This window comes from Ixodes scapularis, unplaced genomic scaffold (assembly GCF_016920785.2).
Source record: "Ixodes scapularis isolate PalLabHiFi unplaced genomic scaffold, ASM1692078v2 PGA_scaffold2__306_contigs__length_199485367, whole genome shotgun sequence".
NCBI lineage: Eukaryota > Metazoa > Arthropoda > Arachnida > Ixodida > Ixodidae > Ixodes > Ixodes scapularis.
Window position 1 is genome coordinate 19,305,684 of NW_024609857.1, and position 27,937 is coordinate 19,333,620.

A 27,937-nucleotide genomic window follows, 5' to 3' on the forward strand; every position below is an offset into this window, starting at 1 on the left:
TCTTGTTTTGCAAGGTTGTTTTTAGTTCGATAAGGCTTGTGTAGTGGCAGAACAAAGAGTACAATTATTTTATTTACACGCATTCATCGTAATACACGAGCTAAAAACTCACGCTTGAGCCATTGTGACTCGAATTTTCGAACTCGTAGAGCAAACCGACCGGAGCCATTGGAAGAGAGTAACCGGTGTCTGCAATAAAAAGAGACGTAAGACGCGCTTTTCAGCGTGGCTTCATAATAACATCGGTGAATCCAAATCGTGTGCCCTTAAATGTTTTTCTACTAGCTGCACCGCTTAGTGATTTTCGAACATTACTTACAGGAATTTCATGTCAGAGATTGACTTCGTGGATGCAAGTGGTGAATAAAATGTGCTGCAAGATGTTAATTCATGCCCTAACCCGATAAAGTGGGAGCCGTTTTTAAGAGATATAGCAATATATTTTTTTCTGAAAGTTTTTTTATGATTTTTCAGTCTGGATGTCTGGCCTTTTAAAGCTTCATCGAATATATATATATATATATATATATATATATATATATATATATAACGAAAGTGGAGGAGCTCCAGGAAAGGCCTTTCTTTACTGCACCAACGTTTCAAGCGGGGACCGCTTTTCTTCAGGGTGGGATATTTTTTCTTCAGGGTGGGATGCAAAAACATCCCACCCTGAAGAAAAGCGGTCCCCGCTTGAAACGTTGGTGCAGTAAAGAAAGGCGTTTCCTGGAGCTCCTCTACTTTCGTTTTACGTCCAACAGGCCCGTTGAACATCTTCACCGTATATATATATATATATATATATATATATATATATATATATATATATATATATATATATATTGCAAGGGTGAGAAATAGGATAAATTAAGAGGCAGCGAGGGAGCGACAGATATCGCGAACCGTTCGTAAGCACACACAGCGCGGCCTCTCGAGCTGCTCGCACGTTCCCCCGTACCCAACCGTTCCTCGTCTTTATCTTCCTAACACTTCCCGCCGGTCGGGTAAGAGCTGACATAGGTCAGATCAATGGGGGTTGTCCGGACTGTAGAATGGCTTCATCCTGGCAACGTGAACAATGTCTGTGGTCTTCGAGCGATGATCCTGTGGAGGCGTCAGCGGTGACACTTCATAATTCGTGGGGGAAAGGCGACGAACAACACGATAGGGTCCAATGTACTTAGAGAGAAGTTTTTGAGATAGTCCCGGCTGACGCAGCGGTGTGGCTAGGAGAACTATGTCCCCAATCTCGTAAGTGACGGAAGAGTGACTCTCGGCGTGGCGAAGCTGCTGTTGCTGCTGCGACTTGAAGGTGTGGAGGCGGGCAAGGTGACGAGCATCTTGGGCTCGGCAGACGATGTCGGCGGCAAAGCCACTGACTGGGGGGTGGTTGATAAAGGGCAAAACTGTGTCAAGAGTTGTGAGAGGTTCGCGGGCGTATAAAAGGTAGTAAGGGGAGAAGCCCGTTGTGGCCTGGTGTGCTGTGTTGTATGCGTAAGTCACATAAGGGATGACGGTGTCCCAATTGGTATGGTGGTCGTCGACATACATAGATATCATTTGTGATAATGTCTTGTTAAGGCGTTCGGTCAGTCCGTTAGTCTGTGGGTGGTACGCGCTCGTCCACTTGTGAACTGTGTTGAAGAGGCGTAAAATCTCCTCAAGAAGCTGAGCAATGAACGGAGTGCCTCGATCGCTGATGATGACTTGTGGTGCTCCATGACGCAGTAGGATCTTATGGAGAAAAAAATCCGCTACTTCTTGGGCAGTGGCCTTTGGTACAGATGTCGTCTCAGCGTACCGCGTCAGGTAGTCGACGGCCACAATAACCCATCGGTTGTTGTTGGCAGAAAGCGGAAAAGGACCCAAAAAATCGATACCAATTTTTTTAAAGGGAGTGTCCGGTGGAGTAATAGATTGAAGAGGACCAGGTGTCCTGGTCGTACGGCTTTTCTTCGTTTGGCAAAGGCGACATGTTCGGATGTATCTGTTAATGGTGCGGTACATGCCGTTCCAAAAATAGCGAGCACGGATGCGGAAGTATGTCTTGCTAAATCCAAGGTGACCAGCAGTCGGGTCGTCATGATGCGCTTGTATGATATCTCTTTGGAGTATTCGGGGTACAACAAGCAGCCACGGACGCCCATGTGGTTCGTAGTTTTTCTATAAAGAACACCCTCGTGAAGCGTGAAAAGGGTAGCACGTCGTTGCAGTTGGCGCGTGGAACGTGTGGCGGTTCCCAATAGGTAATGTATGATAGGTTTTAAATGTTGGTCCGATAGTTGAGCGTCGGCTACGTCAATTGTGTCCAAAGCTGCAGAGAGCAAAGGGGAGCCCTGGGGTTCCTGTCCAGAAGGCTCACTAGGCAGTGGACACCGAGACAAGCCGTCAGCATCGAGGTGTAGCTTTCCAGACTTGTGGACGATGCTGAAGTCGTAGTCCTGAATCTTGAGGGACCAACGTGCAAGGCGTCCAGATGGGTCCTTAAGATTCGTAAGCCAGCAAAGGGCGTGGTGATCTGTGACGACTCGAAAGTGGGTTCCATAAAGATATGGACGAAATTTGGTAATGGCCCATACGACAGCCAAGCACTCACGTTCGGTGATTGCGTAGTTACGTTCGCATTTCGTAAGAGTTCGGCTTGCGTATGCAATCACTCGCTTTGTGTTACCAACGTTTTGAGCCAGGACAGCACCTAATCCGTGACCGCTAGCATCGGTGCGTAATTCTGTGTCGGCGCCTTCTAAGAAATGTCCAAGAATCGGGTCAGAGATGAGGGCCCGCTTAAGAGAGTTGAAGGCGTGTTCTTGGGGTTGATCCCAGTGGAAGGCTCGGCCCATTCGAAGTAGCTCGTTCAGCGGTTCGGCAAGGTTGGAAAATGCCGGTATAAATTTTCGAAAATAGGTGCAGAGGCCAAGAAAACCGCGAACGTCTTTCAAGTTCTTAGGCACAGGAAATTCGGAGACGGCTTGAATCTTGTCGGGGTCGGGGCGAATTCCGTCGACACTGACCAGGTGGCCAAGTACTTTGATTTGCCGCGCTCCGAACCTGCACTTCTTGGAGTTTAGCTGTAGTTTAGCTGCACGGAAACAATCGAGAACTTGGCGCAGTCGGCGTATATGCTCGTCAAACGTCGCTGAAAAAACAACAACGTCGTCCAGATAGCATAAACAAATGTTCCACGTAAAGCCCCTAAGCAAATTGTCCATCATTCGTTCAAATGTCGCAGGGGCATTGCATAGTCCAAACGGCATTACGTTGAATTGATAAAGGCCATCAGGAGTGATAAATGCTGTTTTTGGTTTGGCGTCATCGGAGAGAGGTATTTGCCAGTAGCCGCTGCGTAGGTCCATAAAGAGAAAAAGGATGAGCCCTGAAGCGTGTCTAAGGTGTCGTCAATTCGAGGTAACGGGTAGGCGTCTTTTTTGGTGACTTTGTTTAAGCGGCGGTAGTCAACGCAAAATCGCCATGAACCATCCTTTTTTTTCACGAGTACTACAGGCGACGACCAAGGGCTGGATGAAGGTTCGATTACGTTTTTCTTGAGCATGTCAGCGACGTTTTCTTGTATCGTTCGGCGCTCTGCTGGTGAAACTCTGTAAGCTCGACTTTTCACTGGAGTTGCCGTACCGGTGTCAATGCCGTGGTTCACAGTCGTTGTCTTCGTGAGGGCACGTCGGTCAAAATCAAATAAATCACTGTACGCGGTTAGCAGAGTGGAGAGAGCCTGATGCTCTGTGTTGGTCAGGGAAGGGTCGATCATCTGAACAGTCTCGCAGCTTGAAGGAGTGGCAGAGGGTGACCGCGGAGAGGTGTTGAGAGCTCCCGGAGATAAAGCAGCAAGTGTATGCTCGTCATACGTTTGAATGGTGGCGACACGAGATCCCCGAGGTAGCATTAACACTTCCGCTGAAGGGTTTGTAATGCACAACTGGACTCGTCCTGCTTTCTGTACGGCAATTGAGTACGGTACAAGAGCGGCTTTTTTTTCAAAGCTGGTGCGAATGGGCTCGACAAAGCCGCAGGAACCGCTAAAGGGCGCCTTGGGCACGAGCTCGACAAACACTGCGGTCAACGGAGGCAAGGATACGTCCTCTTCGACACGAAGGACAACCGGAGTCAAATCCAAAGAGGTGGCATCTTTGTTGTAAGTGTTCAGATGAAGCTCGCGACTTCCGCAGTCAATAAAAGCATCGGTTGCTGTCAGAAAGTCACACCCAAGGATTAAGTCAGCGACACAGTTCGCCAACACTGTGAAGATGACTGTGTATCGGCTACCCCCAAGAAGCACTGAAAGGGTTGAATAGCCAAGGGGTCGCACCAGTTCCCCGTTACCCATCCGTAGCAACCGTCCGTCAGCAGGCGTGAGCACTTTTCGTAGACGACGACGAATATTTTCGGCAATACATGATTTGGCGGCGCCTGTATCCACTAGGGCTGTAAACGTCTTTCCGTCAATTTTAACTTGAACAGTCGTTGGGCTGTCAGAAGGAGGTTTTTTGTCGAGATTGGAGAGTGCAGTCTGACCTCCGGTGTTCGCACAGACTGCTGGCTCTAGTTTGACGTCTCGGTGAATTCGGCAACGGCGTTAAGGGGCGACACAGAGCGTGGGCGGCGAGGGTAGGGTGATGGTGATCGGCCACGGCGATTGGTGATCGGCGAAGGAGTACGTGGGTCGTGTCGATCGTCAGAAGGGTGCGCCTCATTCCGGAAGGTGCGGGAAGGGCCCGTCGCTAAGGGTCGGTACATTGTAGTGTCCACTAGATTGCGGCAGTAGCGTGCGACATGGCCCGGTGTGTGGCAATGGTAACAGATGGGGCGGTTATCTTCGGTTCGCCAGATCTCAGTTCGACGCCGGGGCCCATAAGGCCGGGAAGATTGGGGCGGCTGTTGAACCGCAGGCCTACAATAGCGGGGGTATGAGTCTTGGGGCATTGAACAAATGAGTGGAGGCGCCGATGGCGCTGGCGGGCAAGCGGCAGTTGGTAGGGCAAGGTGACCTAACGCAGCGCGGATTTCTTGTTGGACAACTTGCTGCATAGATTTCACTTGTGGTATTTCTTGGGCAAGAGCAGCGGCTGGTGTTAAATGAGCGAGGTAAGGACGTAGTTCATCGCGGATGATTGTCCTAATCAATGTAGGTATGTCGGTACTGGAGGCGGTTGCAAGACACACCTCGGGGAGACGCTCGAAAGGTGCCTTAGCGATGCGGGCACTCTGCAGCTCTTCATACTTTTTGCATTCGTCAATGAGCTGCTGTACTGTTGGTGGAGATTTTGGCGCAACGATGGTGAATAGCTCCTGCGAAAGTCCTTTAAAAAGGTGGCGAATGCGGTCATCTTCTGGCATTTCAGGATCAACGCGGGAGCATAGCCGCAGTACATCCTCAATGTAAGAAGTGGATGACTCGGTGCTTGCCTGATAGCGGCTAGCCAACTTCTCCTTTGCTTGCTGCTTACGCTGCTCTGGCTTGCCGAAGGCGTTTGAAAAAGTGGCCTTGAAGGCGTCCCACGAGTTAATTTCTTCTTCGTGATTTTCAAACCATTTCAGAGCGGTGTCTTTGAGGAAGAAAAAAACGTTCGCGAGCTTGAAAGAGTCATCCCAACGGTTGTGGAGACTTGCCCGTTCGTAGGTCTTCAGCCAGTCGTGGACATCGGAATCTGGTGTGCCCGCAAAAAGTGGCGGGTCCCGCTGCCGGTTCTTGACGGTTGGTGGTGTGGTGGCTGGAGCGGCAGTCGGTGCGCGGATGGTGACGCCGGTTTGGGCTTCTTCAGCCATAATGGGGATCTTGCGACCGCTACGGAGTTCCAGACCGATGTGGTGGGAGAGTTGGAGGGGAGCGAGAGGTTGGGGAGCTAGAGCACCTCCACCACTTGCAAGGGTGAGAAATAGGATAAATTAAGAGGCAGCGAGGGAGCGACAGATATCGCGAACCGTTCGTAAGCACACACAGCGCGGCCTCTCGAGCTGCTCGCACGTTCCCCCGTACCCAACCGTTCCTCGTCTTTATCTTCCTAACAATATATATATATAACACATTTTCGTAAGCAGTGTGTCACTTCGTTCTTATGAAATGTCTTAGTGATGTCGAAGAAAGCATGACTGTCGGATGGAAGACACAAGAGGCTTTCTGATTGAGTGCTAACAGTGATCTTCCAATCTATTCTTGTAAAGCCTCGATCCTTCCCGTTCTGCGCCATCGGTAAATCATCCCGGTTTCGTGAAAGGTGTGAAACACTTATTGATGCTAATTTAGCAGCGGGGGCAATAAACAATAGCCTAATTTAGTAATTGTAAAAAAGAGAGCCTCGAAATTTATAGTTTATCCATTAGGTTTTGCGCTTCCAAATGCTTTGGATATATTTTATGCTTACTTTACTACTTAGCATATGTTGCAAAAAACAGAAACAATACAAAAAGAAGAACGTATGACTGTAAGAGGTGGACGGAGCCTTGACGCATAATTAGCAGGACCCATCAGACACTTCCTATCGTTAAGCAGTGCCCTTTCATCAAGAGTCCAAATTCGCTTAGAAACTCACCCAAACTAGAAGAACAGCAAACAGGAACATGGACCCTTTCCTGTATCCAAAAACGTCCACCAATACTCCAGCAATCGGAGGTGAAGTCATGGCCCTTGAACAAATTAAAACACTCATATTGTGTCTGAGCCATATACAAATGCGATCGTTAAAACCGATTATCATTGTATCTGAACTAGATACTGAGAGTTTCCAGTCTAGAAACTATAAAAACTGATCCTTATAAGCAGCACATAGTTATATGTGGTATCGTTATGAATGGATTGCACTGCCTACGTATATGATTGTAGCAACATATAGAAACATGACCGTCCTACTTCGAGCGAGGGCACCACAAGCAGTAAACTCACCCAAACACCAGAAGTGTAAAAACAACAGATGAAACAAATCCAGATGTTCGTACATCATCTGGATAACCTCGTGTCCTGGAAAAAAAAATGAACGTTTTTCTTATTTGTTTAACATGCAGATTTTTAAAACGCTCATAACAACTGATATGTCTGCAAACACGATATTTTTATTGGCCGCACTACTTTTATAGTCACTTACAAAAATAAGCATGACAGGGCGCATCTTTTGAAACACCCGTTTTCTAGCACACGCTCCATGCCTTCCCTCGTGCTTTGCGCACTACATTTATAGTCACTAACAGAAATAAGCATGACAGGGCGCATCTTTTGAAACACAAGCTTTCTTGCACACGCTCCATGCCTTCCCTCGTGCTTTGCGCACTACTTTTATAGTCACTAACAAAAATAAGCATGACAGGGCGCATCTTTTGAAACACCCGTCTTCTTGCACACGCTCCATGCCTTCCCTCGTGCTTTGCGCACTACTTTTATAGTCACTAACAAAAATAAGCATAATAGGGCGCATCTTTTGAAACACCCGTCTTCTATAGCACACGTTCCATGCGTTCCCTCGTGCTTTGACTACGCGCGCGTGTTCTACGTGCACGAGACGCCCAAGCGCCATGGAAGGCAGGAAAGTGCGTGCTGAAGGCGCGACAACTGAAGCTCTTCCCTGGCTTCCTCGCCTGGTCAGAGGCTATGGAAGGAATATTTCCACGAGCGACGAGCGCAATAAGAACTCGTACATGTCAGTATAGTACAGTCGCCTTTTTGTGCTTAGATTGTATCTGCTTAAAGGGGCCCACCAACAATTTTTTGACCGCTTTGAAGTTCGCGCTGAAACGGAGCTCCATGAAAGCAGGAACACCGAGGAAAAAAAATATTACAGAAATTTGCAATATTTTGTGAGTTATTAGCAAAATAAATATTCCAGAAAACAACTTTAAATAAGCAAAACATTGCGCTTCATGACGTAAAATGAAACAGTTTTGCGATTGGAGCAAAGCGGTTGGCCAATCGGACGCGAGTTTGGTTGATAGCCCGTCGGCCCCGGTCGTTGGGCCCGGTCGGCTCGTCGGCCATTAGGCCTAGCTGGAACCATCGTAGCTTTGGGATCGGGTTGCCATCATCGATAAATTTACCGGGCTTATCGGATTTTGAGTGCGGATCTGGGCGTCGCGCCGTACGAGGACACTCCACGCAAGCACCGCGACGCGTCTCTGCCTCAGTTCGCGTCGACAGCCGCGGAAGACTCGTCTCCCGCAACTCCGCCACCGGAGCCACCTCGGCGAGTAGGAGGTACAAACTGGTGAGCGGTCGGACACCATATAAGCTGGGTCCCGTTGCCGCACTTCACTCGAACAGTGAAAAGTCTGTCACACCACTAAAAGAAAATAAGGGTTCCCCTGGCTCTTCTTACTGCTTTTAGTTGACCGGGACCGGGGGCGCACAAGTGAAAATACGATGCGCGTTGTCTGCACGGAGTACTTGTCGTCTGCTCGCGATGGTACGTCGCGGACGCCGCTGGGAGGCGCGCATGAGCGACAAGGCGTTGTTTTCGCCCTTTTTGAACTTTACTTTGCAACTTTAGTAGCTCTATGAAAAACAACGTGTTAGCGAAATAATGACGGTTAACGTGTGATATACTTTATTTCGCTTCAAACTTTCTGGGACGGCTCTCGCCAATCACGAAACCCAGAGAATGTGACGTATAGTGAAAGGGAGCGCCGTTATGCGCGCGCATTCGGCACCTCGAGGCGCCACCGTCGGAGGGGGTGTTTCCGAGTGGTCAAATTAAAATATGATGCGCTAATATTTTTAAACTCTTTTGTTGTCCACTGGGTTTCCGGGATCACTAGCGTGTAGAAACCGCAAAAAAAAGTCGACGCTCAAATACTGTTGGAGGGCCCCTTTAATTAGATTAAATTCGCAAAAGGATTGCAGTGACAGATCTTGAGTTTCGGATCTCCTCTTTACTTTCTCGTTCCGGAATCTAACCTTAGTTTAAGTTTAAAAGCTAGCGAGGCTTCGTACTCTTTAAACGTTCATTCCTCATCAGTTTGTTTTACGGGTTAGAGGTCAAAGCTACGGTCCGTTCAAAAATGCGAGTCTTAGCTACTAGATACGTTGTCTTTATTTAGATACAATACTAGACTCAACTCTCAACACACCCTTTCTCTCTCTCATACGCCACAGTGCAGGAATTTTATGAGCGTCAACTAATCGTCATAATAACAGGCCGGTGTAAAAATTAAAATTAAAGAAAAAGACCGAACAATTTTAGGTGCTCTAAAATTTCGTTTTAATCAGGAACAAAGTGTGTAATTTCCCCTTAATCAGAAGGCGTCTTATTTTATAAGTAGGTAGCTTCATTTTTTTTCAAGGTGAAGTTTAAGCAACTGTGTCTCCAGTTTAGTTCAGGGGTGGAAGGGCAACGACATACGTGGCGTGCTTGAGAGCGTGGCAGTAGGAGCAGATGAATTGGGCCGACATGCCCACTCCAGTTAGGACCTGTGAGATATATATCATCCATAGGCTCCTAAAACGAGGAAGAATAAGCGCTCGTCATTCGTTTTTTGGGCATTTGTACTATAAAGGCTGGCGACAAGAGTGTATGAGCTAGCCCAATGGACCACCGAGTCCTCATCGGGCAATCCCTGCTACGGTGCCTCGAACACGTGTCCGACTGGTGTGTTTAGCGTCATAGGCGGAACGCAAGTTCGTCTGCTTTGTGCACTGGGGTTGCGATGATGTCCGAACGCCGAGCTCTTATTGGCTGATTGAAAACGAAAATAGTGGGTAGACCTCAAGGCATCAGGCATCGCGGTGTACCCACTGTCCTTCCAATCAAAGCCGATCGGGGCTCGGCGTTGTTCTTGCGTCACCGCAACTCCGGCGCACGAAGCAGGCGGCTTTTCTCTCCGCATTCCGCCCACGCATCGATAATGGTCCCGAAGTGGCAAGAAATGACGTCACAAAAGCCGGAGGGGCGGGCCGTCGGATGTGGCAATCCTGGCGAGCGAACGTGGGGGTTGCTGTCGTCACGGCGCCCCGACTCCTGGCCGCCGGCCCGCCGCAGAGCTTTCATGAACTGCCAAGCTGGAGAGTGACCTGCTGCAGAACGGGCGTCTGCCACACCCACCACTGCTGTCGGGACACCGCCAGGATCGCGACCGGCGACAGCGCGACGCTTCTATGACGTCATAAAGGGAAAATTGAGGGACCACTTTTTGTTCGAGTTAAACACACCGGTTGGAGACACTTTCAGGCACCTTAGCCCTGGCTATAATTTTAAGCTCCTGTACGGTCAGCTCCTAATATCGTTGCGTTTTGGACAGTAGTCAAGTGGTACCGCTGCGGCGAAAAACATTTTGAATGAAATATCGGATGCCATTCTGGTTTGTAAGCTTACGCGTTACACTAAAGGCCCGTTCACACTCTAGCGACCGACTTCGACCGAGAGAGACCAGACCGGTTTTTAAGGCTTTTGCGACTTCTTAGGACCGAATGCGACGCAGCGGAAATGGTTCTAAGAAGTTGAAAGAGGCTTAAAACCCGGTCTGGTCTCTCTCGGTCTAACTCGCTCGCAAGAGTGTGAACGGGCCTTAACTGTAGTTACAGAGAACTTAAACTGCGCTTAAAGAGCCCATTTCCAGTCTCCTGCCTTTACTGCCCTCGTGTCTTTCTCGAAGAATAGGGGCCCATGTATATCTCTTTAATAACAGCAAGCACTCAGACATGCTTTTCAGATCTTAATTTACTTTAATTGTTGGCTCGCACGATAAAACCGTCTATGTGATCGTGAGAATATTGTTGTATTCATCTTGAAATGTTCGGGAACACACTCGTTCGTGGTAATGAAAGTGCAAAGTGTAGTTCTTTCTTTGATCTTTGATTGGGGCGTGCAAAGCTAACTTACGGTGACGTGGGAATAAACGGTGCCGGCCCCAATATCAGGTAAGCTATTGCTGTCATGAGCTGGCCTGCAAAACTGAAGAATGACTCCATCTGTGGAGCAAATGAAAGTCAGCATAAATAAAAGTTTGAGACAAAAGTAGGCCCTCACACCCATTCCCCCCCCCCCCCTGCACACACACACACACACACACGCACAGACACACCATTTACCGGACCAATTTCCCTTAGAACGCGCCTTGATTTAAAAATCGCTATCGACGAGGAAACTGCGATGAATGCAACGACTGGATGAACGACCTGATCAGTACTTTCAGGTTTTTTTGAGGGTGGTCGTCGTTCGATCCCCTACTCGGTTTCCCAGCCCAAGCAGAATTTATGGCCTATTATATTTTTATTCGGCTTCGTTATCCGCTGATTCTACTAAAGCCCTGTAAAAAGGTGGACGTGGCGGAATTTTCTAGAGCGTACATAAGACTCATTTAAATCTGCAAACTTTATTTCATATTTGAAAATTACGTTTTACCGTAATTTTTCGAGTGAAGTGGGGGTCTAATAAACATACATTGTAATGGGCATTTTGTATAAACACCGCTTCCAGGGAATGCACTGAGGGGCCATAGAGCTGCAAGAATAAATATTACTATTTTCAAGAAACCAAGTTTTCGGCGCGGAAGATAGCAAACAAACAAAGAAACTTTGAACTTCTATATCTTTCGTTGTTTGAGTGAAATTTTTGATTATTAGCCTCCGACTTCCGAAGTGTACTGTTGGCTTTATTCTTTAGTCAGATTTCTTGAAAGCCCCCAGGCTGGCGGTCGATGTTTCGCATTATAGATTTACACAAACAGGACGTTTGTTTTAAAGTTATTTCTCTCGAATTCAATTGTTTTTGTTTTTCATGTTTTCAGTACAAAGCCATCAGCACAAACAAAAACATATACCGCAAAATCCCAAATGAACGCTCACGTTAGACAGTGAAAAAATAAAGCGGAAAACTCTGATGGGGCCGATCTCTCATTAGCGGGCGTACGTTTGAGATTTTATGGTATCGAGATATTCAATTTCCTATATTTTGCGCCATCATAACAGGCAGTGAGTGGCCATGCACAATAATTCTGTGTCTTAAGTACTTCTCCGTGATACAGGTAGTTTGCATCATGATAGTATTTGAGACAGTCACCTGAAAGTGGCAGAACAGACCAGACGCCACAGCTCCGAAGGCGTAGCTGCTAAACTGCACCATGTAGACGACGCCGACTTCGGTGCTGGTCAGATCGAACTGTATATCAAGATAAAGAATGAAAGACGTTTATAACTCCCTGTAATGCCGAATTAAAGCGCAGCTCTTGAGGTCGAAAAGGGGAGGGTACAGAGGGAGGGTATGCCCCTCCTCCTCATCCGTACCCTCTCCTCCTCCCCTGCTCCTCCTCCACCCCTACTTTCCCCCTCCTCCTCCTCTCTTGAGGTATTTGAGGCGGCACACATTTTACCGACTTCGTCTGACGCGCTACAGAGATCGATGGGTGCAGCACAGACCCGCACCCATGTAGATCGCCACTTGGATAACGAGTACACCACGTTTTCATATGTGCCTCTGTGATTTAAGACTGGTGATATCACTTGCGTGCGGTAGCTGGCATCTCTTCTCCTCCCTCCTCATCTCCTCCTCCCCTCTCCCTCCTCCTCCCTCTTCCCCGCGCGTTGCATCATGGGAGTTTCCTATAATGCAACGCGCGGGACCCTCGTGACGTCACGTGTGATGTCATTATAGGACGTTTCTCATAATGCACCGCGCGGTTACGCCGACGGCGACGGCGAAGCTGCTCAAGCCGGAATACGGGCACCTAAGAGCTGCGCTCTACGAGCAGAGTTATAGAAGCTGACCAAAGAGGTAGAGTCAGATCTTGTGACATACCTGTCTAAGATAAGGTTCCAAAGTTGGCTCGTTGAAACCCATGATGACCCAACACAGCATCACCGTCACAATGTCAATCAGAAATATGGGATCCCAAAGGAGTCGCCTTAACTTTGGATTTGACTGAGAGTTGCCCCCACTTTTAGTTTCTGGTGGGGCTAAAAGAGGGCGAAGAATGGTGAATAAACGTACCGCTCTTGCTTATATAAATAATTTAGTATTTGGTATATGTTAACCGGCTTTGCCACAATTCGCGACTCCACCGACCTATAGGGATTGCCACTTCTTCACAAATATGGCGGTCAAACACTGGTCGTGTCGTGTGATGTGCCAGCTCAACGCAAAACACTCTGGTTTAAGCAAGCAAGTATTGGCTTCAAAATGGTTTGCCTTGATTTTTTTCCACTGCGTTCCAAACTTGTGGGGGTCTTGCATATTGTGCCGAGAGCCAGGACGGCACGTGACTCATGAAAACACGACATTTCGTTGAGATTGCAAAAGCTGTTATTACAAAATATTATGATTTTGTAGATAATAGAAGCAAGTAAAGAGTAATCGAAAAATTTTAATATTTTTGCAGAGAGGGAACATAGTACTGCAATAATCGTCTCAAAAACTTTAGGCTATGTTGCTGTTGCTTTTTTTTTGGGAAATGATGTGTTTGCTTGCCAGTTCTCCAGCGCTCGAGTGAGCGCTCGGTGGGTTAAACCGCACACACTAAAAAAAAAAAAAAAAATGGAGGAAAAAGGTAGCAACGGCGCATTTTCCTCCCTTCTACTGACGCTCCCCCAAGCGGACACGAGAAGAAGTTAGGAACACTTTACCACCTTGTTATTACCCCTTGGCCGAATATCTTCTCACGTCAGCAACGTCTGCACCATAAAACGCATTTCTGGCTCTACTAACACTTTCAATCGGTCATTTATTCCTCATGCCATCAACGACTGGAGCAGTCTCCCACCCTCCCATGTCATCATCTTGGACCCTGCTGATTTCTCCTCTGCAGTAAAACTACACCTTTCTTGTCATTGGCTTTAATTTTGTATAATTTCTCCGAGTTCCCCGATTGTATCATGCTTGTGTTTTGGCTTTTATATTGTTGAAATTCCGATTACACCCCTCTCCCCCTTTAGGTAATGCCCTTAACGGGCCCTTAAGGTGAAATAAATGGGGAAAAAATGAATGAGATGTTTTTCTTCTCTAAGCAGACGGGAGAAAGCCTTCCGCCTTCCCGACTCCTCTTCTTTCGGTTTTGTTTTTCGAGCACGTCGCGCACGTTGTTTAATAAATGTTGAGTTGATTGAGCTTCAGCGGCAGCGAAGGCCGCCTGTAATTCCGTCTCACAGTCCAAACGTGCAGAACATTTCGGTTGAATTGACGTTTTTACCCCTAATTTCATCGAACGAGCAAACGAAGCCGCTAGAAACTGCAAAGTTCCGAAGGAGTGCCAGCAGCTCTACGTATGTACACTGGGCTAACATGGCCATCTCCGGATTGCGGGACCCAAGCGGAACCATGCGCACCACGCGGAACGATGTGTCCACAGTGGATCTGTCGACGTTGACGACATTTATGGAAATCACGGAAACTGCCCCCTAAACAGGCAGGTTTTGCTGCCCGGTGCCTGCGTCCCTTCTTTGCTGAGTTCGGTTCTGTTTTCCGATGCCGAGTGCCAACCGGCAATCAATGTAGTTCTGCGTTTCTGCGTGTCCGCAACATAGCAGCAATATCGCGACGGCGGTGTTGTGCGTTGTACACAGAACACTCGAATTATCGCCGATCTGACCGTGTGTTCGCGAATCGATTGTGTAAAAACAAGAAAAGATGACGTAAACTCTCGGGGATTTTCGCCGCTGTTCGGGCCGTGATCGGAGAGGGCAAGGTGTCGCAGGTTGACATTACGCTTTACGTTAATCAGTTTAAGACCACTTTAGGGATTAGGTGAAATCGATCGACGTGCTGATAGTCATGTTGGAACGCTGGTCTGAACCGAAGCCCTCATCGTCAAGTGGCCAATCTGACGGTCGGTTGTCTCCTCCCCGAGAGCGATTGCACACCGGGGAAAGACCTGAGCAGTACGAAAATATGACGGAAAGTACGTATATTTACAGTTTGAAATTTTAGCATTAAGAAAAAATGGTAAGCAAAATTAACAGAAAACTATATTTTATTTGGCTGTTTAAATATGCGGATCCTGGAGAAAATGCCCTCCAAGTGACGCTCTGGGATGAGCGCTAGACGTTTTCAAGCTCGCCACGGCGTTGCCCCGTACACTTACATTTAAGTTGATCGAAAAGCGATTTCTCCCCCCGCGAAGAATCGCTTCCAGCTGAGTGAATATCCGGTTTACAGAAATTAATTCAAGACGACCATTGCAGCCGTGCACGAACAGCACAAATAGAAAAAAAAACAGACACTATAATAGAAGCACTGGCTACGACGTGCCATGCGGGAAAGCAAACACATGGTTTGGAACCGCATTGGAGCGGCTTGATTTATTGGCTTTCAAATAATTACGGCATGAGCGTTTATCTTTACTAAGAGATTCATCCCCTGAGCCGTTCGAAATACTCTCAAAGGTATGACATTGTTAGAAAAAAATCAACATGCTGGGAATATGTTTTATTGCTTAGGCGGTCACCGAGAAATTCTGTACGTTCAAAACGACCAGTATGAAAGACGGAAATGAAGAGCTCAAAAATAGTGATCGGGTGAATGTGCCTGTGCTGTCGTATTGATGCTTGTACGTGCCGTGTATGTGTATGCGCTCAATGTATTTGTTCAGCTGAGGCTTGTAGTATGCGTAAGGTGTCTACATATGTGAATAATAACGTCTCCCGAAGATCCCAAAGCGCAATGGTGGCGTGACCAAATGAGGATATTTTTGGTAGAACATGAATTAGGCAATACCTAGCGCCACCTAGCCTAGCTAGCTTGGCTGACTGAGCACTTCAGGAACTAGCAAAATAAACTGCGATGACCAGCAGGAGATCCAAGAGACAAGCCCAAACAAGTGGCAAGCCAGCAGGAAACTATGACCGAACCCATAAAAAAGATAAGAATTAAAGAGACAAGTAAAAAAACTAAAAAACCAGAAAGCAGGGACGACATTCCCAACGAATTCCTCAAAGCATTAAAAACAAAGGCACTGGAGAATCTAAGACTCTGTTATAATGACATATTAGAAAACCAAGTAATACCACAGCCTTGGAAAGAGGCAGATATCCAACTAATTTACAAAGGAAAGGTAAGGACCGTATGGACCTAAACTCGTATAGGCCAATGGTAAACCTAGGTAACGCCTAGGAACTGTTTACGAGCATATTTAACAGAAGACTGCAAGATATATGCGAAAAGACGAACATCCTAAGCGAGGCACAGAATGGATTCAGACCCAACTGACGAACTAACGACAACATATTTACTCTGAGCCAGGCCATAGAATTGAAAAATCACGAGAAGTCTAAATTGTTCGTGACATTCCTAAATCTTGAAAAAGCCTATGATGCCGTCCCCCATGACAAACTGGAGGAAAATGGAACATATGGGATTTGAAACTGAGACCATAAAACTACTGGAAAGCTTATACGAAGACTGCAAAGCCCCCTACCAATTCGGACCATACACCTCAGAAGAATTAGCAACAGAAATCGGACTGAGACAGGGATGTCCACTATCTCCTACGCTCTTCAATATCTACATGAATGACTTGATCGACGAACTAGAAGAAAAAGGCCCTGGGCTTCGCTTTACAACTGTGACCAAGGAAGGAGGCCAGGAGTACACCAGGATCTCCTGCCTCGCTTTTGCGGACGACTTGGTGCTGCTTGCCGAGTCTGAGGCGGATATGCAGCACCTTCCGGACATTTGTGCAGCGGTAGCACACCAAGATGGCTTCCAGTTTAACAAGGATAAAACTCAGTGGATGGCGTTCAATTCAACAGAGACAGCAAGCTTCCACATCGGAAACCAACAGCTCGAAGAAGCTACAGAATACACATACCTGGGTATCAAAATCCAGAACACTAATGACTATTTGGCCAAACACGAAGCAGCAGTGGTGGCAAAATCAAGCAAGCTGAAGGGAAAAGTCTGGCATCTGACGAGACACTCGTACAGTACATATGCGGTGGGAAGAACGCTTTGGAAGACATCAGCAGTCCCAGCAATAACATATGCAAACGAAGCAGTAGCAATCGGACCAGCCCAGCTGAAGCTTCTCGACAAACATCAGGCCGAGATTGGACGGTGGCTCCGGGGAGCAAACTGCTGCGCAGCCAACGCAGCAGTGACGGGGGAAATGGGGTGGTCGATCCACGAGGTAAGAGAGGCAAAAGCAAAGTCTCACTCCCTCGGTCGTCTGGCGTTCCTACCCAGCGAAAGGTACGCCAGGCGAATGTACCAACACATCAGCTACCGGGCAATTAGAACAGGGTGTATTAGAAGAATCACTGCCATAGACAGCATATTTAGTGCGGGCACAGAGCTACGTGGACAACGGTGACAGTGGACAAGGGCGACACGAATCGAAATCGTTGCGAACGGAACGTGCCTGTGGCAAGAGGAAATGAAGAGGAAGCGGTCGCTCGCCCGATATCGGGAACACAAAAGTGTACCAGCTCCCTACCACCACTATCGGGGAGACAGAGCGAGCGCCCTTATTTTTCAGGCCCGGACCGCCGCACTGCTCACGCGGAAAAGAAGAGAAGAGCTATTCGGGGATGAGAACACGACGTGCAGACTATATGGCCTCGGGGACGAGGACATGGATCACATCGTCAGCCAAGCCCGCGCCTACAACCAAGCGAAACGGCAGGTAGGGCCCTCGACGAGGTTCTGGGCTTGGTGAAACGCCCAGAACACGAACAGTGGCAGAACATAGGACCACAACAGTCGCCGCTTCAACAACGCGAGGCAGAGCTGGTGGAAGCGACGTAGCCTCATCTACTAAGGTTGGAAAAATGTTGCCGCTCTGCTGAAGAGTCCGAAGCCAGAGTCCTCCGGGCCCCAGCGAGCCAGGACGACACACAGCCCGTCCACCTCAAAAACTTTCATTGAGGTCCGTGCATCAGTTTGTCTCGATGTTGTGACTTCACAGAGACTGTTGCGGCTGTTGCGACTTGTGTGACTCGTGTGGGTGGCCAAGGTGTAGCGGGTGTGAGCCAAGGCGCCAAGACGGACAAACGGGCAACTTGGGAGCCAAGCCAGGTCAGTCCGGTCTGGAACTACGGGCCAAGTGGTGGACACAACTTTTGGTGGTTTCTCTTTTGTTTTGTTATTATTTTTCTTTATCGTCGTCTTATCGACAACAGATTTGTTTTACTTAATGAGCCTGAGACGTTCCCTTGGGAGCGACCGCTCTGATGCAAAAGGGTTTTGGTGCTTCTGAATACTGAATTACTCAACAGCCATAGATAGGGAAATAGTTTGGCCATCTATTGTCCTCGGTGAACCTAGGCGGACCCTTGACTCCTCCCACAGGCGTTAACGTTGGCCCTAGCAACCGCATGGCAACGACGAACGCGCTGTACAGGACACGCTCCTGTCCACCATTTTTGTTTTTATTCCTCGTACGTGCGCGTAGGCTACGCTGGCGGTTTACCGGCTCCTTGATTTGCTGAGGTTCTATTTTCACTTCCAAGACAAAAATGATTTGTTGCTGTGCCATTGGGTCCTCTAACAGCAGTCGTGGCGGCTTTCGCTTGTTTATTATTCGAAAAAAAAAAAAAAAAAAACGACGGAACCTTTGGCTAATAAAAATAAAGCACGACAAGTGGACGCCGACGTCAAATTCCCGACTTTGTGAGGTTAAGAATGTTATCCTTTATTCCAAAACTCCGTATGTAAATAGGGATTTTTCTACACATGGGATCACGCGTGGTACGAATTTATAAATAATTGTCAATCGCAGTGATATGGTCATACATGCAGTTTAAACTTCGGATCAGCCCAAGAAAAGTTAAACATAATTATAATTCATTGCAATAAAAAAAAGCATGTTGGATCACTAAATGTACGACCCTAATTTGTTGAATCAAGAGATACGAGCAGATGGAGTTTAAATCAAACAAAACGAAACGGCAAAGATAATTCTAATCAGGTGCATTTCTGATGTTCACTATCTGCAACTTCTAAGGGGCCCTGGTTATGTCGATCATGTTTAAGCAATTAACTGCAATATAAATTTAAAGTTATAAGTCGTCCTGAATTTAATGTACATGAAGCAGCTGTGCATGTAAATGTTAATTATAGGCCATTGTTACGTACAATAAATTATATTTTTCTAGGCACACTTTGAAGAATCGCAGTTTCAGCAAAATTGCTCAGATGGCTGAAAGAAACTGAAGCAGACTGCCATTTCTACAGTGTTTGCACATTCTTTGTGTGTTTTGTTTTGACGGTTTAAAATAAATGATATTTGATCAATAAAAAACGGGGTTTTGTCTCCAAAGTGAGCTAAATTAGAGTAGCATTTTCTAACGCCCAGACGCGACAAGTTTGTATAGTAGCCTGCCACTCAAAAAGTTGCATACAACAATATCTGTCATTACTGAAAGCCCCCGTTTGAAGCAGGAGAAACGCACGCATGACGAGGTCATCTCATTTAAATATATAGCTCCAAGCTACACATGCCATGAGGCGTATATTGCGAAGAAATCCTGCTCAGAAGCACGGTTGCAAATAACCATCTGGGACGAATATCCTTAGCACAGCTTGCGGAATTTTTTCACGAATTAGTATCTGGTATTGATGAGCGCAGACAAACAGATTGTATTTTCTTAGACTTCCGTAAAGCATTTGACACGGTTTCACACTCGCTTCTTCTCCAGAAACTTAAGATATTTAATTTAGATTCAACTGTTATTAGGTGGATTGAAAGCTATTTGTCCCAGCGGCGTCAATGTGTGGTTTTGAACGGCAAGCAGTCTGATTACGTTGATGTTACATCTGGAGTCCCCCAGGGCTCCGTCTTGGGACCCCTTTTGTTTTTAATTTATATTAACGACATTTCTAGCCAAATAACATCCCGTATTCGACTGTTTGCTGACGATTGTGTTTTATATAGAAGCATTACGAGTGAGCATGACGCAGAACAATTACAGAGTGACCTGGTACGTGTTGAAAACTGGTGTTGTAAATGGAAGATGAATTTGAATCCAAAAAAGTGTGTCCATTTAAGTTTTACTAGGAGTAAGAAAAAAATCGATACTCAGTACAGTATAAATAATGACTTCATCAAAACAGAATGTACGTACAAATATCTGGGTGTTATATTATTGAATGACTGTTCATGGAACGCCCAAGTCGATGATGTAGTCTTAAGGGCCGGCAGGGCATTAAACTTCATTCAGCGAAATTTAAAATGTTCCGAAACAAACTTGAAGAAAACGGCATATCTGACATGTGTTAGACCAATTCTAGAATATGCATGTGTTGTATGGGACCCTGCGCAGAAGTATCTAATTGAAAAACTAGGAAAAATTCAAAATAGGGCAGCGAGGTTTGTTCTGGGACGATATGGGCAAAAGGATAGTTGTACTGACATGAAAAGAGAATTAAATTGGGAATTACTCTCAGCCCGACGGAACAAATTAAAACTGAAATTTTTGTTTTCAATATTTAATGGTCGACTGGGCATTAACAAAGACGATTACCTAAAGCAACCGCACTATATTTCAAGCCGGACCGATCACTGTTTTAAAATACGAGAATACCGTGCCAGAACAAACATGTACGCTAATTCTTTTTTTGTCAAGACCATCCAACAATGGAACAAGCTGTCGGAGGAACAAGTGTGCTCTGCAACCGAAGAATTGTTTTTTTCACGTTTGTAACTCCCCTGCAGTAACGCCTTCGGGCAATGCGGGGTAACTTATGAATAAAGAATAAAGAATAAAGCTCTCTTTAAATTTTTAGTTTACAATCGCTCATAGTTTCGGTGGAAACGCGTATCGTAGATTTCGTAGCAAACTCGGGCGCACCTCATATCTTATGCCGCTGACGCGCGATCGCAAGTCGGCGCTCGCTGACGCGAATACTCTGCCAAAATGTGTCAACTGCGTCGGAAATTTAAATTGACATATTCCGACATCATAAACAACAGATATGAACGGTCTCAACTAGAGCGGTAAACAACGAGCGTTTTATTCCAGTGGAAATTTCACGACACACCGAGCGCAGAGTCTGACCGAGCGCTATCAATGTTTATGAACCGGGCAGCTTCACTGCACGTACGAGCGAAGAATAAACAAGGTTACCGTAAACTGATTAAACATGGCTCTCGATGAACACCGCAGAAATTAAATGCCGTTAGACACTGACAAAAGCAGAAATCAAAACGACCAGACATTGGCAGTCGCCGAGAGCAGCGTACGGGCGTAGTCGTCCGGCACGGGTTAGAACAAAAATGGCGGAGTGGGGCGTGCCCGCGACGCTGGCGTGACGTGTCAGTGACGTGTCTGACGAGCTGTCAAACGGGCCACGCCTCTTGGCCAAACTGTTCCCTATCTATGGTTCTGAACTACTTTGCTCGACTCTGCCATCTGGTGGCAAGCGATTTAACCTTCATTCACGCTACGCGAGAATTTCTGGTTACCTTGCAACAGTGGCTTCGTAGAAATAAATGAACCGTGCAAAGGACGAGGACAGAGGTAGAAACGAGTACGACACACGGAGCGCAGTGTGTCGTACTCGTTTGTACCTCTGTCCTCGTCCTTTGCGCAGCTCATTTATTTCTACAAATCATGAACCAACTAGCCCGCCAAAAGGTGTTACTGGTGGCTTCGAGTTTGTTTTCTTGAGAGCGGCTTTTGCATGGTGTCGCGAACTGGTTTACCATACCTCTGTGATGTGCGGCTGACGAAGGAATTGTGACTCGAGAAATAGCAAAGGCAAGACGGGAAGTGCGCGAAGTAACTGGGTATCGGTTGTTTCCGTTTAACATCGCAGTCCTGTCGACGAGAAGACTGCGTAAGTGCTTTTGAAACGCAAGTTTCTTTACCTGCGGAGAGAACCTGGCTTCGAAAATAAACACAGTTCGCAGAAAGCTCGTGTTACGTTTTCATTTACTGCTCCTCTCGTGCCGTACAAGAGAGGTAGTGTCCTCGTTGAGCCTTATTGAGCTCGATTTGCTCGATTTGGACCACCATAATGCGATGCAGGCGACGTGGGAACGTTGCTCCCCTGATTCAGGGACGAAATTTTCTCCCTTTCTAGAGAAACATTAGGTTACAAGACCGTTCCTCCCTTCAGGGAGGACCATAGATACCCTTTTTTCTAAGAGTGTAGGTGCCGTCCGTTTTGCTGGAGTGGCGAATAGTGTACCTACGCGTCTGCCAGATAATCAAACCTGTAATATTTAAATGCAGTTTCACGGTTTGCTTTTTTAATCTCAAATGTATTCTGCTACTTCGCAAACGACCTACTTAGTATGTTTTCAGGCATATATAAATAAACCTTGGTTTTCAACTGTTACGAAGTTTCACGGCTATCAACGAGTACAAAAAATAAATAAATAGCAACCGTGTCTCTGATGCGGCATGGGATCATACAAGATTGTCTTCTCTAACTTCTCCCAACAAAGAGCCCGGCTAAATTATCGGCAAGGAGAAATGATTATAATGGTTCATAATGGTTAGTTTTAATTTCCGTACAGTGAATCAAAGTGATCGGCGCTAGAATGGACATCACTCGTTTGAACCATTGCGGAGTGTCACAGACGTAGATTGACACAAAATGAACCTCCCTAAAGAACGAGACAGAAAAATGAAATTATCAAGTTAGCCGTTCTTACCATTGGGCTTCTGGCCCGGTGCGTCCCTTTCCTTTGGTATGAATGGTAAGGCCAGAATCATGATAGTGCCCGTCACGAAAAATGGCAGAGGGAAGGCCCAGATCTAAAACAATACACGAGATTTAAACAATGCAGTCTTAGTCTAAAGTCCATTCATTACTCGTGAATACATTACCCACGTCGATCAGCGCTCCACCGATGATTGATCCGACCATATTTCCGACACCCCAGACACATTCAAACGTCGCCTGCAATATGAGCACCACTATGGATATGCAAGGCGTGACTCGCAGTTATTTCAGTCTAAGTTTTGGTTTTCCCCGAGCATCCTTTTAATAACAGAAATCGGCGTACTCACAATGAGGACTCCGGGGCTTCCGGGAAATCTGGATGTCACTATTGAGTACACTGTCACCAGGTAAAGAACGTGAGTAAATCCTCCAAGGAGGACTAATGCCAGAGAAAGCCCTAGCAAAGTGTTTCCTCCAGGCGACCAATACAGCGCGCTGTTCCGAGAAAAGAAAGGCAAGAAGTTCGTGATTAGCTTTAACGAAAATTGCAAACTGTGGGCGAATACAGGGACGATAATATTGGTTATTGTGATGTACATTAATCATCCTTTCTTAAACATGTAGGAATACCTGTTACCACTCAAAACCCTTACGTGTATAAGCCTTCCGCCAACTATTTTGTAGTGTATAATTAGTGGAATACAAGTGAAGAATCCGCCAAATGAACACCACCATGTATCAGCTACAGGACTGAATCGGTCTGCGAAGGCAGTATCGAGGACTGGATACGAGATTTGTGGGCTTGTTGACAAGCAAAAACGTTAACACGTCACAGGGCCCGTGACAGGGAGCACTTAATAGTTGGGGCTGCTCGGATAAAGTCGTGTTGTTCCTTTTTGTGTGGGATGTATGTACTAAATTACAAATAGCGCTAAGACAAGGACAGGCAAAGAAGTGGACAGGACAGGCGCTAACTCACAACTGACGGTTTTATATGCAACGATAAAGAAGAAGGGTGAAGGAAGTGTCTGGTGTTGAAAAAAGAAGAGATAAGTATATTGCTAGCTGGGGCGCTCTAAGAAGATTGTTAGACTAAAAAGACTGAAGCACAGTAGACCAATACGAAAATATTAAAAATTAAACACAGGTAATGATTTTGAACTATATACGATACTATTCTGAAGGCTTATAAAATAACCTCTAGATTTCCTTGTCTGTCCTTGTCTTAGCGATATTTGTAATTTAGTATGTATAACCAACTAGCCCGCTAGAATATTTTGAGGGAGTCTGTATTTTAATTCCTGTGGGTAAGCAGTATGCACTGATCTCCACAGACGTCGGGTAAACGGACGCCTCGGTAGCCGACTACTTGTGCACTGCGGAGGTACAGTGACCGACGGTAATTAAGGTATGGTAGGAGAGTCTGACGCCTCATTAAGTTGTATCTGACTATAGACGACAAAAAAACGTGGTCGCCCTCTGCCGATTTACAGCGCATCGCCGCCTAAGTCAAGAGTTGGCACTTACCCGAAGACCAGCGAGAAAATGAAGAAACCTACAACTGCATACAGAGATATTTTGAGAGGGTGTATTAGAGCCATCTGCGAAGCAAAACGAAATGTTTTTGAAAGCAATCGTTACAATTTAATAACGGCAAGCTAACATTTAGGTATCGTTCCCCTTTTGTTTCGTCCCAAATGTTGTCATTGAATAAACATACTGTATTTGTGACGTAAATGAAATATCTCATTGGAATGATCTGGGTGGAAACAAAAATAATTTTATTCTTGGGTGCTTTTTCATGTACATGATAGCCTGGTCAAGCTTAAAAATTAAGTACGTCTAAAAATACGTATATGTTTATTTATTTATTTATTTATTTGTTTATTTAATTAAGTCGCGAAATTCGGTACAATTAAACAAATACAAGCTCTTTAACTGTCCCGAGTGCCGCACTTTAAATACGAACCGCCAATCACCTTAATAAAAAAGGGAACTTGCCAAATGGAAATGGCGATAAGACATTTGACATTCAGGTTGACATCTCTACTACGACCTAGATCATGGCGGTTCACATCTCAGCGAAATGCATATAGTATCACAAAACAAGCATAATTTTTTTTTAAATTATTATTGAACATGAATAGCATTGATTGCGGCACCTAAGGTTCTGCGAGGAAAAAAAAGTCGGTTCCAGAGGGGAACGTTTTCTCTTAATAGAAGCGAATGTAATTACTCAAATGTATTCTTCATAACTTTTTGTTGAGATATTTGGTTGTGCAGACATGCAATGAGAGCTTAAGGAACGCTGGGCAGAATAGGGCAACTTCTGAGTATCTTAGAGGCGCTCCGTAGCAAATGAGATTCCGGCATTGGCCGATATGAATGCCGAATACTAATGAATCAAAAAGCGTCATTATTATAGGCTCCGCTCTGCGTTTCTTACTACGTTGTCAGTAAGTATAGTAATAAGTGTATATTTTCCCCACGAACAACTAAGAATATACGGTCGCGGGGAACACTAGCTGCAGAGCAGAATTTGAGGCCAGGCGCTTCTGAACAAAGTGATTTTCTATATTTGTAAATAGTGTAAATAAAACCTTACATAGAGTAACGCGCCTTTGCAAGCGTATATTGTATCCACGAACAGCATAAAGAGTAAATATAGAGGAAATATACATATATAGTGCAGATTGCGATTAAAATTCCATCAAGTTTCGTAGTCAGAACAGAGCTGGCACGCAAAATCCGCGTTCCTAGGTGGCGACGTGGCAAAAATTACGAGACACGAAAGTTAACTTCTCGAAGGTTACGCAGCCGAAATATGCTGTGCGAACCTTACGCGGTTAAGCTAGTGAAGCATTATATGGTTAAGGTATGGATTGCATTCTTGTCTATTGCAGCGTGTTTTTTTTTTGTTTTTTTTTAGATAGCTTAAATATATTATAGCTTACAACTGTATTGAAGTGCCTCTTGACAATGCAAGTCGTAATGAATAAGAGTTACATATCTACTCTTGTTCTAAATAAGTAGTAATCTAAGAAGAATCGGAACTAGCCACATAAAAGCAATATTTATTGCGCATTCTAAACAGGTACAACTGAGGTCCTCGACGTATTTTACAAAAGCCCTCATTCGCGCACAAAACGTGTGTTCCAATCTCCGTAATAACTATGGTCTGCGGTGTGTCGACGTATTTGTATTATGTCTGAGTCTGGGTGCACCTAAAATCAACTCCAATAGCAAGCGTTGGTGACTCTGCTTACCAAACGGTCTGCCGAAAGCGAAGCGATAAGCATGGCCATTTTGTAGGTTGAGAAAACGAATCCATACTTCCACGCCTCCAAGCCTGCAGATGCAGCCTGCAGATAGAGCAAATTATTTGACTGAAATAGATTCCTCTGTTTGTGCACCATGTCAGGAATAAGTTTTACTGTTTTCGATGTAAAAATTTTGTCGGTAGTGACGTCCGCCGGCAAGTTCGAACTTGGCGGACGTCCACTCTGCCAGATCCAAAATAACCAAAAGCAGCGCGACGTACAGGGTTTCACAAAAGAAAATTTATACTTTTTTTTTACCGCAAAAATAAACTAGGCATAGCCGGACGCTTATTCTCCGCCCAAAGGTAGCGCTAGAGGTCACCACCATATGACAAAGTTTCAGCCCGATCCTATAACTTAATCAAAAGTTATAAGTGATTTTCTGAAAATTTCAATGAAAAAATAAAGCCTATATTTGCCAGTTTTCGGTTTCTGGTGCCAATAGAGCCCCATGTGTTCGAAAACTCCGTCGGTCGCCATTTTCCCATTGAAATTTTCAGAAATCCACTTATAACTTTTGATTAAGTTATCGGATCGGGCTGAAACTTTGGCATCTGGTTGTGACCTCTAGCTCTACCTTTGGGCGGAGAATGAGCGTTCGGCGATGCATACTTTATTTTTGCGGTAAAGAAGACCGTGTAAATTTTCTTTTGTGACACCCTGTAGAGGCACAATGAAACAAATCATGACGAGAGTCAGGTGGTTATACTGGACGGATGCTGCAGAAATTAAGACCAGATAATATTATCTCGACTAAACATTTGAACTTTTTTTGGTCATTTAGAAGTCCTTGACAAGCAGCAAAGACTTTAGAAAAACACTTCAGAAAATCTAAAATGCTCGTTTTTACTTTCTCACGTAGGATTTTGGAAGTCAGCCATACTGTCTACATTTTAATTATTTCACTTATAGTCTTCCTTTTAAAAGCAAAAGACGGTACCAAGATTTTGGTTACATCGAATTTAGGCGAGAACGAATTGAAGGGTTTGAATTCTTCGGGCGGTATACTTCTTCTTTTAATTCACAAGATATCGCGAGTTTCTTGCATGGATTTCAATCGGCATTAGGAGGACTAGTGATGTACGAAGAGGTGATGAGGTCAATATCGTCTGCCGAGAAGCGGCAGTGAAAGACGGAGCTAAATTTACATTCAAGTGCTGCCGACAGCAGAATCGAGGGAACTGTGCAGAAAGTTATTTGGTTGGATAGCCACCGATTGGCTTTCGGTGGGTAATAAAGGTTATTATCGATAATGAAGTACAAACTGCAATTTTAATATTTAAGAGTACTTCACCACGGTAATCTGTAACAACGCTCAAAATTTAAACAGATTAAAATTCAGCATGATCAGAAAATACTTCAAACTTAGCACCTTACAAAAAAAAAAAGAGGTAAATCATCATTCTTGGAATATCATGTAATATTGGTGCTCGAGATACAGGCACTTCTATAATGCACGCTGTACAAATATATTAGCTTTAACGTTAAGGACATAAAGCATTTAAATATTAAGGCCCATATTTTGTACGTACCTTAATTGTAACTGGGTCTCTTTTCGTTTCCGGATGTATAATTTGCCCCACAGCGTAAGAACCTTTCGTATAACATGAAGAACTGAGTGTGCGAATTTCTTATTTCTGAACGAAGAATCGGGCTCCTTTCCGTCGCTAAACAGAGGCCGGAATATCCGTCGTCGGCATCAGTATTTGCACTGGTACTTACGAGTGCTGGGTAAAAAGGCTGGATCAGCGAAAAGGCAGCCGAAGTCCAAAACTGGAAGTGCATAAGGGGCAGAAGCCAGGCTTTCCGCCTCAGCCGAGCAAGAAGCCGCTTGTCCTTGGGGCTGTCAGGTAGCTGATTCCCTTCAGGGAAATCTCTCTGCTTCCAGCGTGTCTTCTCGTCTCCTTGAGCAACGTCCAGCTTGCTGCTCCGAAGGCGTTCTGCGTCGCTGAATGCGTTATTGTCGTACGTCTGGATGCTGAAAACCGGCAGGCTCTGTTCACCGACCCCGGTGGAATTCACTTGCGTTTTCATGACTCCGCCTTGACTGCACGGTCGCTAACAGCCCCTATAGCACAATAGACCAGTTAT

General features: G+C 45.7%; 1 protein-coding gene across 1 annotated transcript; it reads right to left on the minus strand.

The window, feature by feature from the left end:
- On the minus strand, positions 1-27,937 carry LOC115324312 (multidrug resistance protein MdtG). Its single transcript, XM_042291759.1, has 13 exons — positions 27,569-27,937; positions 25,793-25,888; positions 24,054-24,127; positions 22,874-23,021; positions 22,695-22,763; positions 22,516-22,618; positions 12,723-12,880; positions 11,988-12,086; positions 10,809-10,897; positions 9,333-9,428; positions 6,890-6,964; positions 6,540-6,633; positions 1-189 (listed from the first exon to the last, which is right to left on the minus strand). The coding sequence occupies exons 1-13, from the start codon at positions 27,878-27,880 to the stop codon at positions 109-111; spliced, it is 1,494 nt and encodes a 497-aa protein (XP_042147693.1). The 5' UTR covers positions 27,881-27,937; the 3' UTR covers positions 1-108.